Below are 23,794 nucleotides of genomic sequence, written 5' to 3' on the forward strand. Positions count from 1 at the left end.
AGGCTTACAAGAAAGGACTCTGATTTTTACAGATTGGAGAGAGGCTGATTAAGTCAACACCTCCTGCAGCATAACAGAAGGTTGAAGCCAATAGGGAACATGTTCAAAGGCAGACAGCAACTCAAGGCTGCAAACTTAACAACGAAATGCAAAATCCTCTTCAATACGGGAAATTTGAGAAAGCGTCCATCTGGTTATTTGAAGACAGATCAAGCAGAAATATTGTATAAATACCAAATGCATGACCAAAGCAAATTTTCCAAGTCCACTAAACAACTTGGAGCCCAAAACCATTTCTTGATCAGAGAGATGACTTTATACTTGCTTGAGGTTTCAAAAATGAAAACAAGTATTCCTAAACCAACTTCATACATTTCCAGTTGCAACATCCCCTAACAAAATTTCATCTCTACTATTAAAGTAGATTTTTCAAAAAGGGTATTTTTTTTTCCTTCTAGAACAGGAACATATAAAAATCATGATAACCCAGATATATTAAAATGCCTAAATCACAGGAAAATACATTGATTTGCACAGAAGGTACCCCTGTTAATTTGTATGAGCTTGTCCCAAGACATCACACTATGCATGAAGAGTGACCTTTGCAGACAATGTTTCTGATCACCCAGGTTACTTAATTTCTGTTTTCAATTTTAAAATGTGTAAGACCATGAATGCACTTGGATGAAAGCAAAAAAGCATATACTACTAATAATTAAACGTGAAAATGACATTTTAATCACAGCTGCATTTCAACACCTACCCTTCTTCAACATTCAGAGAGCCACTCCATCCAACAGCATATTGCATTTCCTCTTTTCCCTTGTCACTGTGCTTCCATTTAGCTGCCATTAAGAATAAAGATATCATCTATAAAACTGTAGTGTTTTGCATCTCACAGGCGTAGTTCTATTCCTAATCATTCTCTCCCATACAATACGTCCTATCACACTTAGATTAAGTACCAATTACAAACCTTGAAGACCATAAAAATAGCATGACATCTTTAGTGACTTTTCTAAAGGACTCTTATGTTTTCTTAGAAATTTACATGGAACAACATACTACTAAAATTCTGAAATGCCTAGTTTCATTTAAAAATATTTACACAGTAATATCTACTTTATCAAATTTTAAAAGGTCCAATTAATGAAACAAGGATCTTCAGGAGAAAAGAACTAAGCAAGTGCAAACTTCTTCTGGGAAGATTACTGAAGATGACCTTAAACAAACAGAAAATTCTAATTTTAACCACCAAGTGAGACATGGGAATCCTACACTAAATCTGACAATTTTTAATCACTGCATCATAATCAAGGTTACATAACACTACAGTTTGTTATTCACAGGGTGCTATTACAGATGGCATTTGATTGTTGAATCATCTCCCAGGCGCCAACGGACAACTAAAAAAAAGTTAGGGTTGTGTGCCATTTGTCTGACACCTAAAACCTGAGACACAGGGACACTTCTGCCACTATGTGGTAAGTTACCACTGTGCAGTTCAGCAGAAGTAGCTCTCCAGTAGGTGAGCTAAATCTCTTTATTCTTGATCCAACATGAATCTTCTGAGGAATATTGCTCTCTTTTCATTGTCTGTGAAGAATTAGTGACTAACCTACATCAATTTTGGAACACACGACTTTGCAGGGAATGACACATGCAGCATAACAACTCAACGCAATCTGCCTAATTACACAACTCTTGAGCTTCAAGAGCCTATTTTTGTTTTAAAATGGTGTGATATTCCCCATGTCAGGAGCCTTCCCTTCACCACGCTCACGTACCACCAACTGCAGCTGTTAACAACATCAGCACCCCAGGCAACAGCACGTATGTAAACAGCAGCTGGCTGATCAGTGTTCATATATTATAAGGGTACTTTTAAAAAAGAGTTCTGAGAGCCCTGCTTTAGAGTAAAATATTAAGCCACCCACTCTTCAAGATGAGGAAGAATTCTCTATCACATGTAGAAAACTTAAAAACCAGTTCACCTCAGTACTCCCTCCTCCAAGTGACACTGGCTGAGTTAGCTCATTTTTTTGAAGGGAAAAGTAAAATATGGTAAAATATTTCTTAATGGCGAGAATTAATAGAAACACTTTCTTTTGCTGATTGAACACAGTTAATACCAGCATCTCAGAGCATCTCAAATAACTAGGCAGTTATACTATATATTAAACTTAATTATTCATTATAAACTTAATTATTCATGATAAAATAGTTTTCTCAGATCAAAATTAGCTGAAGACAAAACAACTTACGTGCCAAGCAATACCTAGAAAATGCATGATATGTACTATAAAACACTCCAAACTTCTTGAAGGTACAACTTGGGGGTAAGCAAGTGGGGTGGGGCATGACGACACAATCTTGTCCTGATTACCATCAAATGTATTAGCATACAAGCTTAATAAAAGGTATACTTACGCACTAAAAAGACTGCTTTAAGGTATACTTACGCACTAAAAAGACTGCTTTCTGTTCATTAGCTATTACCATCAGGTCATTGGTTGGTGACAAGGACAACACACAGTCCTGAAGCCAGTAATTTCTCTGGTTTTTGGCAGTGGATTCCTCTTCTTCCTACAGGTAAAACTTTAGTCAATGTATGCAATAATTTCTAAACACAGCAGCACTTTCAAGATTCATGACAACATTTTGGCTTGCCCTCAGGGCCAAATGGACTATTACCTATCAAGTCACTAGAGCTCCAACTTGCCTGAAAAGCCATCAGAAATGCATCAACCTTGCACCAATTCCATCTGCATGTTTACAAAACAGAAAACAAAGAAGTACTTATCACTAACTCTGCTCCTCAAAATCTTCTCCTTTCACCAAAGAGACACTAAAAGAATGAGACTTGAAGTTATAGCAGCAAGAGTAGGGAAGTGATCATGTCCCTGTACTCAACACTGGTGAGGCTGCACCTCGAGTACTGTGTTCAGTTTTGGGCCCCTCACTACAGGAGGGGCATTGAGGTGCTGGAGTGAGTCTAGAGAAGAGCAATGCAGCTCATGAAGGATCTGGAGAACAAGTCTTATGAGGAGCGGCTGAGGGAGCTGGAATTGTTCAGTCTGGAGAAGAGAAGGCTGAGGGGAGACCTTATCGCTTTCTACAACTACCTGAAAGGAGGTTGTAGTGAGGCAGGTGTTGGTCTCTTCTCCCAAGTAACTTGCGACAGGACGAGAGGAAATGGCCTCAAGTTGCCTCAGGAGAGTTTTACATTGGATATTAGGAAAAATTTCTTCACTGAAAGAATTGTGAAGCACTGGAACAGGCTGCCCAGGGAAGTGGTGAAGTCACCATCCCTGGAGGTGTTCAAAACAACATGTAGATACGGCACTTCACAACATGGTTTAGTAGGCATGGTGGTGATGGGTTGACAGTTGGACTTGATGATCTTAGAGGTCTTTTCCAACCTTAATGATTCTATGATTCAACAATGGGTTAGATCTCATCATTATGTACAAAAGCAAAAAGATTGCATCTTATTCCGCTGAGCAACCAGCCAAAATTTGACTGAAAAACAAACACAGGTAGCTCCTGCTAATCACAGTTCAAAGGCCAAAAGCAGGTAATAGGTTTCGAGCAGACTGCTACAAGGTATCTCAAGAGATGCTACTCCTGCTTTTTTAGCTCCATTCTCTTACCTTGATCACAGAAATAAAATCACTTTCCCCTGTCCACAGTTTCCAGTTTCATAGCCACGTATCTAACCCTACCTCCTACTAGCCCTCCAAAATACTACTCCATCCTCTAGCATCAGTGCCTCAAAGCAGCTGTACACAAACAAAAAGCTCAACAACTTCAGTGTGATCGTTTTCAGATCTGTGCAATTTATTCTGTTGTAATAAAGCTGCATGTACTTGAAAATATACACACCTACTCCAGGCAGATAAAGACCCGTAGGAAGAATTTACATATCATACTCATAATGAGCTATGCATTATATTTATTTCCTTTCATAAGATTGCACTATAAAAACAGTCACTTTGTGCACACAAGAGTACCCTCTATGTCCATCATAAAGTCTACATTAGCGCAGTACAAATATTCAGCTATCTATCTTTGCCCACACTATCATTTGCTTTGTGCACGACAACATCCTGTTTTCATATCATTTTTGACTGTTGATGGATACCAAGTTCTATAGCAACACATTTTCCCTAATTACTGACATTTTTCAAAACTTTATAAAGAGGTGAAGAAGCTGACTGGGATACTGACAACTTTAACTCCTCATGATAGAGATAAACTTAGCATGTGTAAAAACATATAACCAAAACCCAAAGAAAATCCTTTTAGTAATTTTTAATGTAATGATTTTCAAACTGAGCAAAAAGTGACAAAAATGAAAGGCTTCTCTAAGGATTGAAAGGAATTAAAAATATATCTCAGAGAATTAAAATGAAGTTATCTCCATGCACAAACAAAGCACTTGAAATCTAAAGACATAAAATACAGCCATCTCATGTTAGTGACAAAACTAAGCTAAGACTTAAAACAGGAAAAGCACTGAACTTGTCAAAAGACACTACTTTAAAAGGTGAAAGACAGAATGACTTAAATCAGCATTTAAGAGAGGATTTTGACATCACCATCCCTACAAAATAGCTAATCGGTTCCATAAAAATACACTTCATGGAAGAAAAAAAAAACCTTTTTTTAAATTTTAATTTTTTTTTTCTTTTTTTAAATTTTCAATGCCTTCTCAAAAGTTGCTGTGTTCCATGAAATAGATATTTGTCCCGGTGACTTGAATAATTCCAAAAAAGATACATTTTCACCAACTATAATGCAAATCAACTAACAGTTAAAAGTTTTAACAGGGAATTCATTGTTATATTACGCTAGTAATGCTCAACTCGGTGCTAGACTGATGCACTCACTTTGGTGTGTGTTCAGACATATAGACTCATGTGTTTATGTGCTTCTACACAGAACAACCTGTTTGCTGTGAATGACAGTTCTTTCTTTCTGAAGAGTCTGACCAGGAACCACTAGCAATTTCAGAGGAAAACAAGTAAGCAGAGGATGAGGTGGTCTTCAGCAAGAAGGGTGTGAACTACCTGGCAGAAGATTTGACATCTTAAAGAGTGAAAAAGATGACAACTTCAATTTAGCAACACTGTCTGGTTCTATCAAATTACAACATAAATAGTAAACAAAGCATTTGTTCACCTCATTAAAGAAGTTATAAACTTCACAGCACATCTTACAAAGACGTGGCCTGAGAAACACACTCATTTCACAGCAATTACAGGGGAGCTGAATACCCATCCTATTTAAAGGTTTTTATACTCTTATTATTCCCTGACATCAGCATCAGTGATTCACCCCTGGGAGACACCATACTCATTTCAATTTGTTTCTCCCCTCAGCTGAAAAAGCTGTCTCCCTGCTGAAGTAGTTGCAAAGATACTGCCCAACTCCTTTGGCAAACTGCCTGCATACTGGGATAGCAGATAAGAGAGTTTTGGTAACAAGGTCAGGTCTGGATTCCTCAGTCTATCCCCTTAGCTCTCCCTAACAGCAAATTAATCAACCAATTCTGTTCAGATGATTCATTCAGCAGTAGAGGATTTCTACATAGGCAGCTTCCCTAACATTTTATGCAAGTCAGCTGGCAGCTCAAAGTCTCAGCCTTACCAACAATTATAGACCAGCCATGTTATCCCTAGTTTAACAAGCTGGACAGAGGGATGTTTTTCCCCCTTTAAAGAGCAATCCTGCTGCCTCATCCTACCTATGTAGTTTCACCCCTCCTGTAACACCATCCACACATCACTACATCAAAGGAGTACTACGGGACCATCAGAAAGATGCTTATGTCTGTGGCTCATGATTTAGGAGTCTCTGATTTATGTTAATTCATGGCAGATTATTATAACTCCATTGCCATGCCCTGCTGTCCCTGGCTAGCTACAGGACAAAAAAAAGATATCCCCAGTTGCAGCCGCACAGAAAGATGTGTGTACACTCTAGTGAGAAAAAAAAACCCCATAAAATACAAGAATATGAGTAATTATCAGAACAGGTAACATCCAAGCTATATTTAGAAACAATTACAGGAGCAAGGGACAACCAAGCAGTCACATTTACACTACTAGTCAAGATTCTTCTTGCCCAGGTGATAACTATACAGGAGAAAAAAAAACAAGTGGAAAAGCCTACTAGAACAGGGAAGCTAGCAATGAAAACACATATATATGAACTTACAGGTTCTTGTAATTCTGCTTCATCCCAGGCTCCCCAGCCACCATCCTCCCAGCCTGTTGATTTGCCTGCTTTAAGCAAAAATAGATTTGTCACATGAATACAACATAGGCAATGAAAAACTCAATCAAAAGGGATTGCTGCTGATTGTTTCCCTTTCCCCGCGAATGCATTAAAAATTCATTTATGGAAGATACTAAAGGAGTTCTACAGAAACAACCATGAAATGGTAGAAATGGCTGTCTTGAGCATATTTACTTGCATTTTTGACACTACGGAAAAGTAATAACAGAAGATGTAATCTAAGTACAAATGGGAAACAAGTGTAAAGACACCTGTGTCAGATTAATTATGACAGACTGCATCTAGAACTCTGGGTAAGTAACTTCTTACACCACCTGGTACAACACATCACATCCTTCAACAGGACCTCTCTGCACTGTACTAGAACAAATTATTCAAACTTGTCTTTTCTCAGTTTCTCACATACTCTTTCAAGACAACTAAGACACAGAACTAGTTTTATACAGCAAGCTGAAGCAAAGAGTGAGGGCATAAGGAGGGGAAACCCTATGCGTCCACTTGACAAAAACTTTCTGCAGCAGGTACAGAGACCTAGGACCTCACTAAAATATTGCAGCTTTAGCTTGATTTATCTGATTTTTACTACTCGAAAGACAACAAAAGCCCCATCTTGTACACATTAGGCAGCTACAGAGAGAAAGTAAGGGGACAGCAGGCTCTCTCGAACCCTTCAGTACTCCACATCTATGCCCCTAGATGTTTTACTAATTGGCATAAGACCACCTGTAACACACCACAAGAATCACATATGCACAATTTTATAAGAAACAGTATTTCTATAGATAAGTAAAAATATCTTCCTTCCCATAATGGTGGATTTTGGTTTGGTTTAAGTCAATTGCAGGATTAGCCAGTAGCAACAAATTAATTTTAACAGGGAATGACAGTACATGGAAATTCATCTGTGACAACAAAACATCCAAGCCCAGCATAATGCAGATCCCACCACCACTCCCAAAGCAGCCAAAGCAAAAGCTGAAGCTGTGGCCTCCAAGGGGAAAAGGAGCACAAGGACCTTGGCTAGTCACTTCTTTGCAAGACAACACAGAGGAAAATTAACGAGACACTAATCAGTTTCAGTTATATCATTCAGAAACCTCAGAGAAACCAAAAGCTTAGAACACACCTCAAACACCTGAGAAAACAAAGATTCATAGAGACAGGCCTACTTCTCAGTTGTCTTAGAAGAGTGAACATTACTAGTCTTACATAAAAACATCTTAAATTCTTCGATCTAAAAATACAGAATTTCATGTGACTTTAAAAGCCTATGCAAAGGGTCATTATGCACAGGCATTCACTAGTAGAAGAGGTACAATTCTCAAACACCACTGTCATTGGGACCCTCAGTAAGCCAATAAGCATCACTGTAGTTCAGTAGAAAAAAATAAAGCACTGACTTCCATCTAGAAGGACTAGCACGCAATCTGAAGCAGTAATATCAGCAAGACTTCAAGACTTCTCCAAGGATTTCTTTAAAGTTTTTCATTAACTGATGTCATGGATACTTTGACCTTAAGTTGTTTAAATGCCATGTCTCAATTCAGTCTAAATTTAGTTATAAGCAAGGAAGATTTCGCCATTTTGGATGGCAAACAGTATGGACAATAAGGTTTGTACCAAGAACACTCCAATTTCATTTGGTCTAAAAATTCTGGTTCCTTTACCACAAAAGAAAGGCAAAATCCAGTACAACAAAACAGAAATCTGTATTCTGTCTCTTTAGACAGATTTTTAAACTTTTGTATGGCTAATGAAGACAAAAAACTTTAAAAAAAATATTTCGGCTTAAGAAAAAAGTTTCCGCCAACGCTGTTAAGAAAGTATTTCACAAGATTGTAAAAGACAAAATGCCCACTCTATGAATTACCTTTCTTAAAATTGAAAGGTCTGTACCATCTAGAAAATGGGCAAGTCAGCCAGTTTTATTGCATTATCATCAAATACAGATCTGACTGCACCGTTATTTCAGGCATAACAATACAAGTAACAAGCTTCCGAGGGTCACAGTCTCATCTTGTATTTGAGGTTGAGAATCTTTCAGTGTACAAATATACAAAGGAGAATTATGGCAAATACTTTGTTGAATATAAACCCCAAAAAGAAAACAGTAAATAACTTCAATATTTAGTTTAAGGCAGAGACAGCTAACATAATTCTACTTCTGTTTGCATTTTATTATCTCAAAAGGCAACAAGATCTGCTTCCTATAAAATTCGTGGAGGAAAGAAATCTGCCAGTATGCCACAGTCCAGAGAGAAACATATCATAGCCAAGCAACACCGTCATGGCCAATGCCTTCCCTACAGCACAGAGTGACCAACCCTTCCAAGAAACCTTAGCCACTTCAATTCTGAGACTGAACACCCAACATAAAACTTCAGTGGTGAGGATTCATGCTGCCTCTTTGCTAATAGCTACATTTTCATGGTGGTTGTCATGTTCCTTGGATGAAGCTAGATTAATCAAAAAGGATGGAAAAATGAGGTAATGGTGAGGCACCATCCCACTGATGAAGCTGCAGAGATCTTCAGAACTGCGACCTGCTCTGCAAAGCCAGAATGTCCTTCAGCTTGCAAGGGTTTACAAGCTTGCTCCTTCAAATCCATCCTCCACACTACAGATTTCCCCTGCACATTCTAATCATATGTATTTCTCAAGCTCCTGCATGCATTCCTTCCTTTCTGCCATACAATAATTCTTTTTTTAAAAAGAACTCAAATTAAAAATGAAATTGTTTCCTTATCCCTATTATTCAGATAATTTACATATGCAATGGCTAATCAAGCAAGGCGTTAAACAATAGACATCTCTGAAACCATGGACAGAGAAGCAACAGAGGGATACACCTGTCCCACTTTAACTCCATGTACACTGTTATTCACTTGTGCCAATGAATTACAAAATATCCCATAGAAGCTGTCAGCTTGCAGAGACTTTCCCATGCACCAGCACCTGATAAGGTTGGTCAAGCGAGAGATGACATAGGATCCAAGTTCTGTTTACAATGAAGATTTTGAGAAATACCCCACCATTTCCTTTAGTAACATTAAAGGATCAGCACTAGCAACTGTGGAACGTAAGACGTTATCTAGTAACCAATACCTAAACAAGCCCTGAACAGTTCTTAACTTGGAACACATTAATTTTTTCCAGTCCATTGCTGGGAAAAAACAAGCTTTCCTGTGCAAATCTACATTTCCATTCATCTCCATCTCTGACTAACAGCAGATGGCTGGTAAACAGTTCTCCCTACTTTGATAAAGCAGCAGCAATATTCCAGATATTGGTTTACTGCAGAGATTACAAAAATAAAAGTTAATCTACTGGGTCTACAAGAACCCTTTCATTCTTTAATTTGAAGTATATAGCATTAAAACTCCACCATCAGCACATTTGAAATTTTAGACCTGCTTTAAACATTGCACATGTGCAGCACTGGTGTTAATAAGAAAACTCGTTTCAAGCATACTCACCATAAACTTAATACCCAAAAGAACAATTTCTACTGATAAGCATGTTTTGTTTAAAAGACAAGAACAGAAGAAAAAGAAACCTTAGCAACAGATCTAGACCAATGAAGTCTAACTGGCACTTAACAGGTCAAATTCAATATGAAAGACGTTTTTACTCAGTCTAAGACTTCCTCCCCAAATTGCAGAATATATCTCCGGGCACAGAAAACTGACAGTGTCCTCCCTTCCACAGCAGCATGATGACCTGGGGCAGGCGCAGAAGCCTTTCCCTCCTGTCCTCACGTCTATGTTCCAGCTCTATGCAGCAGGCTACCAGAGGACTTGCTTGGCATGGCTTGCCCAGAAGAGTTTATCTTTGCCCAAGTGGGAGAGCATGTGTTGAAAACTGGACCCCCAGAGACACAAAGGCCAAACTACCCCTACCTACACTGACGCACAGCTTTAAAACAAGCAAGTTCATGTTCATAGATTATTTTCTTTCAAAGAAATAAGAAAATTATCAACTCATGCACAAGCCAATAATGTGTCCTCAACCAGTTTTACATTATTGGACATAAAATATCAAGCTGCATCAGCCAAAAAACTAGTATGTACACTCTTTGTACATATAAAAATGATAAACAAAACCAAGTCATGCATCTATTTATTTCATATCTTTATATACTGGTTTTGGCTGGGATAGAGTTAATTTTCTTCATAGTAGCCAGTACGGTGCTATGTTCTGGATTTGCGATGTCACAAACACACCGATGTTTTAGCCACTGCCGAGCAGTGCTTACACAGCATCAAGGCCTTTTCTGCTTCTCACACTGCCCTGCAGCAAGCAGGCTGTGGGTGTGTAAGAAGTTGGGAGTGGACACAACTGCGACATCTGACCCCAACTGACCAAAGGGATATCCCACAGCACATGACATCCTGCCCAGCAAGAAAATCTGGGGGAAGGAAGGGAGAGAGGGAGGGGGGTGATGTTCAGAGTTATGGCGTGCGTTTGCCCAAGCAGCTGTGCGTGATGGAGCCCTGCTTTTCTGGAGATGACTAAACACCTGCCTGCTGATGGGAAGCAGTGAATGAATTGATTATTTTGCTTTGACTGCATGCAGAGCTTTTGCTTTACCTATTAAACTGTCTTTATGTCAGCTCACAAGTTTTCTCCCCTTTACCCTTCCAAGTCTCTTCCCCATCCCTCTGTAGGGGTGAGTGAGCGAGCAGCTGTCTGGTGTTAGCGGCCTACCAGGGTTAAACCATGGCACTTAACTGCATGTGTGCAGTTTGTTAAGTTTATGATCTTCCAGCTTGTTCCCCATCCATGCTTAAAGAACTTATAAAAATAATAAGCAATCATTTCTTGCACTATTACTTAAGTGCAAGAGTTTCAGATTTGTTCTATGTATATTTACTGCAATTCTGATATCACTGGACTGCATGATTAGTGACAAAACAGAAAACAGTCTCTTTTCTCTTCAAGCCAAGGAATATTAGAAATAGTTTAGAATCTTCTTGTTATTCAGTAATCATAGGCCATTTATTCCCAAAGTTCCTCCAATATGGAGACTGACAAATATATCAGGTTATTTTGCCAGCATTATCAGCAGGCCCCTTTTGAGACTAGTACTACGTTTGTTTTCTCTTACCACCTCAGACATCCGTAAGCAGAAAAAAAGATGACGCTCAAACTAAGCTAGCTCACTAATCTGAAAAAGAACCATTTGAGCAACTTCTCTTCCTTTAGATGGTCACAACTGCTTTCAACAGAATAAAAGGTGACCAAGTTAAAATTAATCCAGGTTCCACATAGATTCTTTAAAGTAATGCTGCAAATTTCCATGGCTTACAGTTGTAATTTAACTCCAAAACAAAAGTCTGAGGTACCAAGGCAGGGGGACACGACACCAAGTTTTGTGACGATGTATAGAACAGGAAACAAATTAAACAAATTACAAACAAAACAGCTTTCTTTCACGTGCAAGTGACAGCTTAAGCTACAGCAAGAAAGAAGGAAGTCTATCCAGTAAAGGAGGTGCTAAAACAGAAAAAAAAAAACTCAGGAGCAAAGTTAATTTGGACAAAGTACTCTGACACCATTCTCTCATGTGTGTTGACAGCATGTCATTTAGGCTTCCCCATTATGTCAGAATGTATTAACAATTACAGATGTAACACAATTCCAGTAGTGTGCATAGTTCTATGATATTTTATAAGAAAGCTGAAAGCAAGGAATCTTAAATGTACATAATGCAATCTAGAGAGGGAGGATCTGATTAAAGAGGCAATATAAAAGAGTTTGTCAGGAGACTTTCAATAGGAATATACCAAATTCAATAAGAGGAATACAGAAACAGTTAAGAACAACCCTACTGCTAAATGCAATCTAGAATTTAATTTTGTAACGTATTTTTTTCTTTGTAATCTTGTTTGCAACTCTGAAATAAAAAGCCTGGCCTTCTGTATTTCTGAATTAAATTAGTTAATCCAGATAAAACAAAGTGTGCAAGCACAACTCCAAAGATGATGTTTAGAGGAACTGGACTGAAGAGCACTTTTCAGGATGCTGTCAATGTAACAGGGCTGGATTTTGGAGAAGCGTTTCTCTGTCAGGCTTAAAACATCATTCCTACTGTAAAAAGAAGCAGTAAAGTGACACCTCATAGTACTGCGCAACCCCCTAAACCAGGGAGTTAATTTTTTTCTTCCCCCTGAACAAGCAGCAGCATCTCAAAGCTGTGTGCTGTGCCACACACTGCTCTGAAGCGACCAGCTCACTATTACAGATGCCAGTATCATTGCTTGGGAACTCCTAAGGACGAGTTTGATTTTGGGGTTTTTTTTATTATTATTATTAATTTAATTTAGGTAATGGGAGATAAACACATTTGGGAACTAAAAATATCTGCACTCCAGAAAAGTAATATGAAATTAAAAAAATCAGTAACACCCCTGAAGTTTAGTTAGCAGCAGTCCTGCCTGACTACGTCACTGGATTGCTGCCATGAAGCCTATCAAATATTTTAATACACACAGTTCAAGCTCAGAGTATACAGGCAGACTAGAGACAAATATCACTTTACAGAAATTGTAGTTAAATTCCTCAAATTATAAAGATTATAAAAGTATTATGTGTCTTTACTGATCAATTTTCTACTATTTTCAATTACATATCCATTAATTTCTTAATGCTGAAACTGTTATGCTTGTGAAGCTTTATTACATTTTGCAAATAAGATGGATCTTGTCTTTCAAGTGTATGCCTTATTAAAGACAGTTGTATAACAGAGTTAACTAGTACAGCTGTTTTCTGATCTAGACAACACACATCCCAAAACATCTTCAACACAGCAAGCTGTCAAACTAAATATAATGCAAACACTTACTATTCCCAGTATTTGCACATACGAAACAGCAGTTTTCAAAGCCACTTGAAAACCACTAGGCTCAAGCTACACAGAGGATTTGTGCCTGACTGTTAGCATTAACTTTTCCCAAGAATCTTAAATTCTCACACTTTATTCTGTTCATTAAAATACGAAAAAGCATTCAAAACCTTTTTTATTCCCTAGAGAATAAAGGTATGGGAACTCCATATGAAGCACCTTTAACCACCTTACTCCATAATACCTTTTTTATTTATTTAAGCTATGTGAGGCAAGATGCACCCCAACACCTTTTATTCTAATAAAAAAGTAGCTGTATTTTGCTTCACGGCAGATCAATGGTCACCTCAAACAGTCTATGAACCTTTCTTCAGCTATTTCAGCATTGCATTATTAGCATCTTAACACACGATTGCATAACATGAGCAAGAACGACATGAATCCTTCCCTCCAGTGTTTCCTGACCTAGCAGGAAACAGGCACCTGCAGAACTTAACTTTACAGGAGGTTCAAAGGAGGACACCTTTTCTTTTGCTCCTTAGTTTACCAGACAAACATATCCTTTGCACAAACTAGACAAACTGTTGGGCTATAGAAATAGATTAAGTGAAGTTGTAGTTGATAGGATACTTTCCATCATCTTTTTCTACTGTTGAAGGTGTTCAAATGTTTACTTACACAAAGGAAGAAAAAAGAAAAAAATAAAGTTCCCTTAGCACAGAAATGCAGATTTTTTTATATAGCACTTTCATAAGCCCTTTCAAATAAAATTTGAAATTGACAACCTAGATTAACTTTAATAGACTGCTATGTCCAATATGACCAGGTACAGCTTTTTTATTCATACTAGAGATATCTAACTTCCAACTTTTATTAAAGTCACAGTGTCACATAGTGATTTAGAAATGTATACTCCTTGTATTTTCAGAAGCAAGCAAATTCTTTTCATTTAAAATGTATCTACAACAATGCTTTTACATTACTCACTCTAGATTTTGATGTAGCCAGTACACTCACAGAAAATATCTTTGTTAGTTTGGTTAGAATGAAAAAATGGCCAAAACTTCATCTATCTATAGTTCATAAAACTTCATCTATCTATAATTAAGAAGTCAAAAAAGAGAGACCTACAGCTTCTAACAAAACCTCTAAATCACACACACTGAAGATCCTGGAGGCATCTTTTCAAAAACATTTTTTATCCAAAATCTGACAGGAGCTTTCGAAAATTCTACTAAGCACCTAAAACATTAAATTATGATTGAAGAAAAAAAGCAATCAATTTCTTAATTGAAATACTCTTCGCTAAACAAAAATATTTAACGAACATTTATTTTCCTAAGTTACCCGGCATTTTCGTCTAACTATAAAATTTAAATACTAGTGAAAGAGCTTCCATACAAATGCAGCGTAACTTTAACAACAACAACAAAACCCACACAAGAAAAAAAAAAGTAACTAAAAGGTACTGGTTCTCCAGTTTAAAATAAAAAATACTTAGAACTTTGATACGTGTTTATTAATATTTATGTAATTGCTTATATGCGAATGAACATAGCTTAAGTATAAAATCTGTGTTTGATAGAAAATGAATATATTTTCTTTGTTGAACTTATCAGTAAAAACAAACTACTCTTCAGTTTCTTTCCCTAAAGAGTAAAAATATAAAAGCAGATTAAAATTCAATTTTTAAAATGTACGACTTCATTAAACTACTGTTTTAAAACAGTACATTCTGGAACAGTTTTTACTAAAGCATTCTCTGATATAAACCATTTATTTGTATCTTGCTTAATCGAGAATATTTGCTTTGTTTCTTTGTGCCATAAAAGTGCAATATGCACTTAAAAACAAACAAAAACTTGCTTGGAAATTTTTTTTTTTTAATTTCTTTGGTGCACAACATCAGAAGCAGAGATTTGGTTTACATTCTCACACTGCCTCACTTAAATTGTTCACATGGAAGAACTCCTTGCTGTAGATAAAGCATAAGTCAAGGTACACAACAACCATCAAAGAGAAAAGCGAATAATTTTGGACTGCCATGCAACAAGCCAGTTGCTTATGAAGAAAAATGAAATAATTAGTATGTAGGTGAAAAAAAAAATAAAGGAAGAGAGAATGAAGAACTGAATTAAGTACTTCCAATGAGAGCAATAATTGTAGGTGCAAGACCAAGTCACGAGCAGTAGCTGCAGGACCCACATCATCTCGACTCAACCTGTGTTTCAAAACCACCCTGGCAGCTTAGCCATCCAGTTGGCTAGGCCACAAAGCAGCAGCAAAGCAGACTTGTGGCAACAACCCTAAAGGGAAAAGAATCTCCTGTTCCATGCAACCAAATCCAGTCTTTCTGACGTAGGATAACTCACTTATTTCTAACTTCAGATACCTCTGCAAATTGTAACAGCATTTCTCACTGTCAAAGATGAACACACTAAGGGCTTCTGCTGCAAAACAACTCTTACTTACATTCATGCTCATTTATCCTGAACCATGAAAACAGCTGTGGTATCAAAAAACTACAGCCACAAGTACAAAAAGATCTCAAAAAATCTAATTGGGCAATATTTTGAAAAACAATAAAATCTGACACTGCCTCAATGATTGGATGAGCAAATACAAAAATAGTCCAGAACACAGCCAACTCGTTAAAATGGAAGAACACCACATTTTAGAATATGCATCATTTTTACCTCTATAATTATTGTGGTTTTAAAACATACCTTTAGAGCTGCCATTTGATAAATCCACTCCAACAAAAGCATCCAAAAAGTTATTTTACACAAACTTATCTCACAGCACCAAATACAAAAGAAATATTTCCATTTCTTTCAGCACATAGTTTTAGAAACCCGAACACATTACAATCTTTTGCTTTTATTTTCAGCATTCAAGAGGCACTAACAGGACCCTACTGGTTCCAGAATCCCTCCTTTAGATACGGACAATACCAAAAGAAAAGCCAGATGGAATCTGTATGCATTTTTCAGAGCATTACTAGAGTCAAACAACAAGCACAAGTAGCAGCACGTAACTATTTTCTACCAAAAGTTTTGGATAATGAAGACTGGCTGCATAAAATTCTTTCAGAATTACTTTCTTCCAGGTGCGCTTCAACAATAAAGCAAATTAAATTTAATACTGAAGAAAAAAAGAAAGCAATAATAAAAATATAACAATATGCATACAGAATTTTTAGTGGTAAACTAGCTGATCATACAGTGTACTTTTAAAACTTTTTCACAACTGTTAACTTTTTACCGGGACCTGTAGCGACAGGACAAGGGCCAACAGTCATAAACTGAAAGAGGGCAGATTTAGACTGGATACATGGAAGAAATTCTTTACAATGAAGGTGGTGAGACACTGGAACAAGTTGCCCAGAGAAGTTATGGATGTCCCATCATTGCAAGTGTTCAAGGTCAGGTTGGACAGGGCTTTGCCTAACCTGATCTAGCGAAAGATGTCCCTGCCCACGGCAGGGGGATTGCACTGGGTGGACTTTACAGGTGCCTTCCAACACAAACCATCCTGTGATCTCCCCCTCTTTTAACTACCCCACAGACCTTTTAAGCTTTTCAAACAAGCACCTTGCTCCCTTCTCTCATAGCTCTGTTTACAGCTGAGAGGACTTCACAAGGATCCTCACTAAATTCTTCAAATGCTTTCCCTTCCATGCTGTTGCCAGAAAGCCAAAACATCAGCCAAAAACAGTTAACACAGTATGGCATTAACAACATAGAGGCCAGTGTTTCATTTCCCTGTAGTGTCTATCCTGGGCATAGATCTGTCAGTCCTCCTTCTCTGTTGCGAATACAGCTTCTGTGCCAGACAGCTCAGCTTGCTCTGTGCATTGCCTCACACAACAGACACCTGGTCTGCAACTCTGGACTGTAAAACTTATTGTCTTTTAATTTAAGCTGCCAAACTAGATCTTTAGTATACTTTAAGCACGCTTTGCACTATTAGACAACCCTGCACACACAATATCTGCTAACTTTACTACAACATCTTTAACTGTTACTCTGCTTAATGTGAAACTAGAACATATTTAACTGTTACTCTGTTTAATCTGTTAACTGTACTAGAACACCTTCAGACAACTGCACTCCCCTAGCAAGAAAACTGCAAACTTTCATCTCGAAGTTTGTGGCGCACACAGTCTGTGGCCAAAGAGCTTCACCCACACGCTACAGGGTAAGGGCCGACGTCTGAGAACAGCTGAGCACCCTGACGCTTCCAGACACCAGAGAAACCTGAATTTACAGGTCTGTAGGCAGCAGGTAGACGTGGCACCTGCAGCAGGACACCCTGCGGCCCTTCGCAGCGCTTTATGGCAGTAACGACGCCGAGCACTCGGCTACCCGCGGTCACCTCTTGCGCGCCCCCGGCACACCCTGGAGCGGACAGGGACGGTCAGCGGCGCGGGGACGAGCGAGCCCAGAGCCCGGCCGGCACCCGAGGCCTGCGGCCACCGGGCAGGGGCACCCGGCCCTGCCGGGACAGGCCCCCGTCGCCAGGCGGCTCTCGGCGGGAGGGTCGGAGCCCCGAGGGGGCCGCGGGGAACAGACCGGCCGGGCCGGGCCGGGCCGAAGCGGGCCCCCCGCTCCCCCGCCTCGCGGGGCGGACTCACCGCTCTCCCGGCCGGCCGCGGCGCTGCCCTGGCGGCGGTGCGGGCACAGGAAGTCGCGAGCCGCCTCCAGGTCCTGGAAGTGGCCGAAGGGAATCAGGGCGCACGACATACTGCCGGCACCGGCAGTACCGGAGGAGCCGCCGCCCAACCCGGAAACGCTCGCCGACTTCCCTCACGCCCGGCGCCGCGCGGCCCTGGGCAGGGCGCATGCGCGGCGAGGAGAGGCGCTTCCCTCTTCCGCGTGCCGCGGGGGCTGTCACGTGTCCCCGTCCGCCCCGGGCCAGGGGCGGGGCTGGGGCGGAGCCGGCGGCAGCCGCGGAGCGGCCGGGCCGGGGTCGCGCCCCTGCGCGTCGGACTCCGCCCCCTTCGAGCAGCGACGTGGCGGCGCGCGGGCGCAACCGGTGGAGTCGGCAGGTGCTCTGAGGGGATGGGGCTGGTGATGGCGGGCGCTGCTTCCCCGCCGCGGTTCCTAAGGAGGGTGGCGGCCTCCCTGCCCCTTCTCTTCCCGGCCCCTGAGCCTGCAGCCGGACGGGGCCGCGGGGAGGGCCCGGGCGCAGAGCGGCGCCTCCCGGTTGGGAGCCGCCGTAGGCCCGCGGCGCTCGGGGCTCGCTGTGATGGTGACCCGGCTGCGAGCGCCCGGTCTGGGCAGACCCGGGAGGGGGAACGGCCGCCAAGCCCTGTGTTGGCTTTTCAGGGCCGACTCCTTACGCAGTCAGCAGCAGCAGTCGGCATGCGAGAGCTGCTTTGGTGGTAACGGCGGCGTACTTGACAGGGAAACTGGGGCGGCTTCCCGGCCGGCTTGGGTCCGAAGGAAGGCACTCCAAGATGCTGGTACAACCTCATCATCCAGGCCTCGGGATGAACCAACATGGCCCCAAACGCTGATCCAACCTCATCGCCCAGGCCTCGGGATGAACCAACGTGGCCCTAAATGCCTATGTTGCTTTGACGAAAATCTTCCCCTAGGGCAAGGGGAAAAAAAGCATGTGTGGAAAGATCACCAGGGGATGTTTGCTAGGCCCTGAAAAGATGGAAATTGCCTTGTCTGCAGAACTTTACAATTTTTTGTAATGGATCTTACTTTACCAGGCTCTTTTTTTATATCTATAAAATATGATTGCTTGTTTTCACACAGATGTTTTTTATTTGGTTGATAACAATCCGTTTGTGTCTTTAATAGTTAAAAGCAGAAATGATTGAGCAAGTAGTCCAAGTCATTCTGAAAGTTTGGTTTGTGGTCTAGGGTTTTTTCGCGTGCCCATTAAACTCATAAAGACAACACATTTTTACTAAGAGAAGTTTCATTCCAAACTGGAATCCATTTGGACTTCCCTGAAGGCACTGACTGTAATAGACTATAAACTCTAGAAAATCTCTGTCAGACTTTCAAAGAAACTGGCTTTGACTGACAACTTTTTAATGTCTTCAGCTGTTCTATTTTGTGGCGGTAATCAGGACTCAATAGCATTTTTGCCCTTGGCAACAGCAGGGACATTTTGTTTTTACATTTAAAATCTGCGGCTCCTCAGGCAATACGCAGGTTAGACTTGAATTTAAGCAGATGAATAATCCTGTGCCTATTTCAATACAGAGGTGTTAAATCCCGTTTTTCTGAATGGGCATAAAATTAAGCGCTGCGTACCAATGGGAAAGAGGTGCTTGGAAAATAAGGTCACAGTGTGGGAAAGGTTGAAAGCAACTGGTATTGAGGAATGGCTAATGACTTTGAAGATGCTCTAATTAAACATGTAAAGCCTGTGGGGGGGGGAAAAAAGGACATTTTAGATCTGTAACATGCACAGTCACTAGTAATGTCAAGTGAATAAATAAAGATTATGCAAGAAATTAAATTAACGACCTGGTTTGTCGTTCTTTAGTGATGCTTTCATCACATTATGAAAATTTCCTTATTTAGAGACTAGTGAACAGTGTAGAGACGCTGTCATATCCCTGCTTCGTTTGCTGTACACAAAGAAGTCAAGTTACGAAACTGCCAAGATACCAATTAATGCATAAAATAAGGTAATGAATAATTCAGCAAATGAGTTAGTTAATGTTTCAAGACAGGGTTGAACCCTGATGAACTCAACGTTATCACTTTGGCCACTGAATTAACCTGTTATGTGTTATACCTTCTTCAATAGTTACTAATTTTTAAATATTCGTTGTAACCATATGGGAGTCTGTTAAGAAAAACGCTATGAAAAACCTCTGTCGTAAATATTAAGCAAAGTTCTTGAAGCTATTCACATAAATGCTTAATACCCAAAATTAACAATACATTTACAGTAATAACAATACTTTGCATTTACATAGGTCCTGTCATTTGGAGCCCTTAATGCAGTTTACAAAAACGCATCATTATGGATGTTAGGGATTTTCACTTACGGAAATGAAGATAATGAAAGATTGAGTGATTTGCTCAGGGTCAATATACAGATCTGTGGAGTACCGTGCATAAAACTCTGCTTTCTTCATCACCAGTGATGATCTCCACCTGTCATTTATTCATGCTAGTTAGTATAAATGAATGTGATTATACTATCATCTGCAGAGTCCTGAATTTGGTCTTTGATAATAAGGGAAAATGAAGCCTGCAATTTAGTAATAGTTACAGCAGACACAGCTATACCTTAATGTCAACTTGATACAACCACCTTATCAAATACACGTGTAAGTGCCTTCCCAGTCATGCAGTTCGCACTTGTGGGGAGGCAGCAAAAAGTAATCTGCGTTCAATAAAATGCGGAGAACAGAGAGAATATGTCGAATCTCGGTCAAACGTTTGTGCCTGTACCGAATCTTTCACTGCTGTCTAATCACAGCTAAGGACAGAACTGCATCCTTAGATGCCTCAGTAAGTGGTGTCTGTTGTCTCGCACACACCGAATGTCCGCAGTTCCCAAAGCTTCAATACAACATATGGTCGTTTGTCACCTCTGAACATCAATTTGCATACTTACATTTTCATGTAAATTTATAAACCTAGATTTATATAAAAATATATAAAATATAAAGATATAACAAGAGCTGTATGTTGCAAAATTGTCTGTCTTGGGGTATCTGCAACAGGCCTTTCTGTCTGTATCTAGTGGATATGGCATTGGATTCTTCAGTGAGTTCAGAGCTCCCACACAGGCATGAGGCAGAACTGGGGAAGGGCTAGAAGCACGAAGATTGATTACTACTGTTACAGACACTTTGTGAAATCTGGTAAATGTTGTATTTGAAGAATGGAGGACAGAAAGATGCCTTGGAGGACTAAAGATGAACATGATCTCTCTCTCTTCCTATAAATTACATTTCTTGCATGCAGAAAAAATACATTCTAAGCCTTGAGTTCGTGGAGGGAAGTGAACATACCAAAGAAGTTTCTTCTATTTTGTCCCTAGACTAGATGTTCGGACTCACAGAAAAGGCAGGCTGGGAGTGAAGATAGGGAGGGCTGAACAGTGTGTCTCTTCTTACCATTCTGGGTTGGGTTAAGTCTGGATTTAAGCAACCTTTTTGCCTCGCTACATACTTAGGCGGGCCACTGAAGGCAGCTCCAGCTGAAATGTATCTACAACAGCCTGTAAGGCTTAACAAAATTCTGTCTGTGCCTTGCTCCAAATTCATCCTTTGCAACTTGAGATAATGTGGGAGGCATGAAGACTAGTGTCTTGACTTGGCTACTCTTGAGATTTTATTCACAAATATTTCTGGAGACATGTGTTTACTATCCTGGCCTTCAATTAAAGAATATTTTCACCCCACTGTTGATAGCCTGAATCCTAAATTCATATTCCGGATTTTTATTTTTGAAGTAGTAAGATTTTTAAGGTAATCTGGATCTTTTTTGATCGCTGAATGTTTGTGATTGATGTTGCCCACTCAGAGTCTTCTATTTTGCTTTTCTTGATTTTCACCTAAAGTTGTGGTTTAAAAACTGTTTTAACAGAGAGCCAAGGTATATTCCCACATACAAATACCTATACAGGATGGTGAAAACCCCGAGAGTTTTCTTCCCACAGTTTCCTCTGCATTTTTGAAAGGCAGTTTTGGGACAGAAGGGATTTGTACCATAAATCCTGCTGGATCCTACGTATCCCTCTTGGAAATGCCAGGCCTTCTGGTTGGACATTGCAACACTTAGTCCGCTAATTTCTGTGTAATAAAGTTATGCACATTCCTCCTTGGTGCACTTCGGGCTTATGTGAAGTTGTAAGTGTTGGTATTTGATTAACTGTAATCCATGCCTAATGCTTAATAATAGAATATCTTACATCTGTATATGCATCCAAAACGTACTGTCGTGCGCACTTGATTCCTATCCTGCGCTGAGCCAGTATTTTTTATTTGAAAAACCAGTTCTGGAAATGAAAGCAAACCCTGCCCCTCCTACATATCTGCCAGTGTGCAGCAGTACGATGTGCAGTGTGAAAGCCTGGAGGGAGGCAATCTGTCTTGCTCCTTTTTTTCTCACCTTCCTGGGCCAGACTCAGACTGGCATCCCTGCCTGCCTGTTATCTCTGCGTGCGGAGGGTAGCTGTTGCCAAGCAACCGTGGACCAGGCACCATAGCCAGGTTTTAAAACGGAGAATTAACTAAATTAGTTTTGATGAAGACAAGATGCAGCTGAAGAGCAGGCAGAAGTAAGGGGAAAAAAAAAAGGCAGTTGTGATTTGCGCTAGAGAACAAAAGGTATCAAAGCTGAAAGAGGAGTTTTGAAAGCAAATATGGAATGATGTATTTCACCCAAGTGGAAGAAATAAATGGAGGATTAGGTGTTCTTGAGGGCAAGCACTGTCTCTATAGTTGTACATCACCTAGCACAGCAGAGTTCCAAATGTAGGGGTCTTCAAGGACACCATCATAATATTAACAAGTGAAAAAAGTGCTGCCACAGAACGTTCCACCTCCGCCTCTCACTGGTCTGGATTTAAACACAGCCTCACAGCCATTTCTAATAGGAGATAAAGAATGTGGAAAGAAAAGTAAGGGAATTTAATAGTTCAATTTTTTGTCCTGGGGAATTGTTACCTCCGTTGACTCCTCAAGCCACCCCAGCTTGCTTGACACCAAGCCTGCAGCGGCCCTGGGTGACTATGCAGTGACTGGGGACTCACCGTATCTTTATTGTAACCCTAACAATGTCACTACTGCATTCATGCATAGCCCATAAAGAATTCTTCTTCCAACAAGGACATTCTGTGCTACCTAAGCATGGCCAATTTTCATTCTTTTGTATCGCCTGAGTTCCCCAACCTCAGAATCCAGATCGTAGCGTTCCATGAAAAAGCACATTGGCTGTTGGGCTCGATATCTTACATTATTCTTCTAGGGATATAAAGACTGAGCAAAAAATGTGAAGCTTTTATGAGCACATTAATGTTTTGTCATTAATTCACTGCAATAATACTTCTTCCCATCTATGTTCACTTTTCATGAATATTTCAGCAAATAATTTCACAGGCTGAAATAGTCTTAGAAAAAAAATTATCCAAATCTTGGAGAACATTGCCAAAAAGACCCTGTACTACAACTGTGATTCTACCAGTTACATCTCCCAGTCATGGAGCATATGTGTACCCCACTGAATTTTTTTGTCTAGTTATGACAAATCAATATGAATGAGAATTCAAATATTGAATATTTAGACAGGAAAATTTACAGACCAAGAATTCTTTGTTACAAATAATTTGTGAGTGAATCTGAACAAGCTTAACACAGTTTTCTGGTGTTTAAAATGTTCAAAAACAGAGAGAAGTAAGTAAGGTGATTGCTTTCCAGCAATGCAGCTTTGCTTGTAGTGGGTATCAGTCAATCGTTTGTTCTATTTTATCTCCTGCTGTTAAATTTCAGTAATAGATATTAAGATATATATCTTCAGACAACTTTCAGATACTACTTTGAGTTTTACATAAAGCAAGATAGTTAAATCTCATAGGCTTATTGAGTGACAGAGTCCAATAAGATTAATTTCTTACATAATTCATTCCTCTGAAGTACATCTTTTTAAAGAATCGGTT

At 39.9% G+C, this 23,794-nt stretch overlaps 1 protein-coding gene and 1 long non-coding RNA gene across 4 annotated transcripts in view; one reads left to right on the top strand and one right to left on the bottom strand.

Annotated features, from left to right (window-relative positions):
• Positions 1-17,997, bottom strand: part of RAB3GAP2 (RAB3 GTPase activating non-catalytic protein subunit 2) — a 50,948-nt gene extending 32,951 nt beyond the window's left edge. For 2 of the 3 annotated variants that reach the window (XM_075413029.1, XM_075413027.1), the window contains exons 1-4: positions 17,784-17,997; positions 6,223-6,290; positions 2,463-2,586; positions 764-845 (exon numbers count right to left, since the gene is read on the bottom strand). In XM_075413029.1, the coding sequence (XP_075269144.1) occupies positions 764-845; positions 2,463-2,586; positions 6,223-6,290; positions 17,784-17,892 (383 nt within the window). In that variant the 5' untranslated portion in view covers positions 17,893-17,997. The remainder of the gene's footprint in view (positions 1-763; positions 846-2,462; positions 2,587-6,222; positions 6,291-17,783) is intronic. The other variant, XM_075413028.1, reaches the window with a different exon arrangement.
• Positions 17,998-18,079: 82 nt separating this feature from the next.
• LOC142365249 (uncharacterized) lies at positions 18,080-19,633 on the top strand. Its single transcript, XR_012766411.1, has 2 exons — positions 18,080-18,197; positions 18,478-19,633. It is a non-coding gene; the product is annotated as an uncharacterized LOC142365249 (long non-coding RNA).
• The last annotated feature ends 4,161 nt before the right edge of the window (positions 19,634-23,794 follow it).

This window comes from Opisthocomus hoazin, chromosome 2, assembly GCF_030867145.1.
Source record: "Opisthocomus hoazin isolate bOpiHoa1 chromosome 2, bOpiHoa1.hap1, whole genome shotgun sequence".
Taxonomy (NCBI): Eukaryota; Metazoa; Chordata; class Aves; order Opisthocomiformes; family Opisthocomidae; genus Opisthocomus; species Opisthocomus hoazin.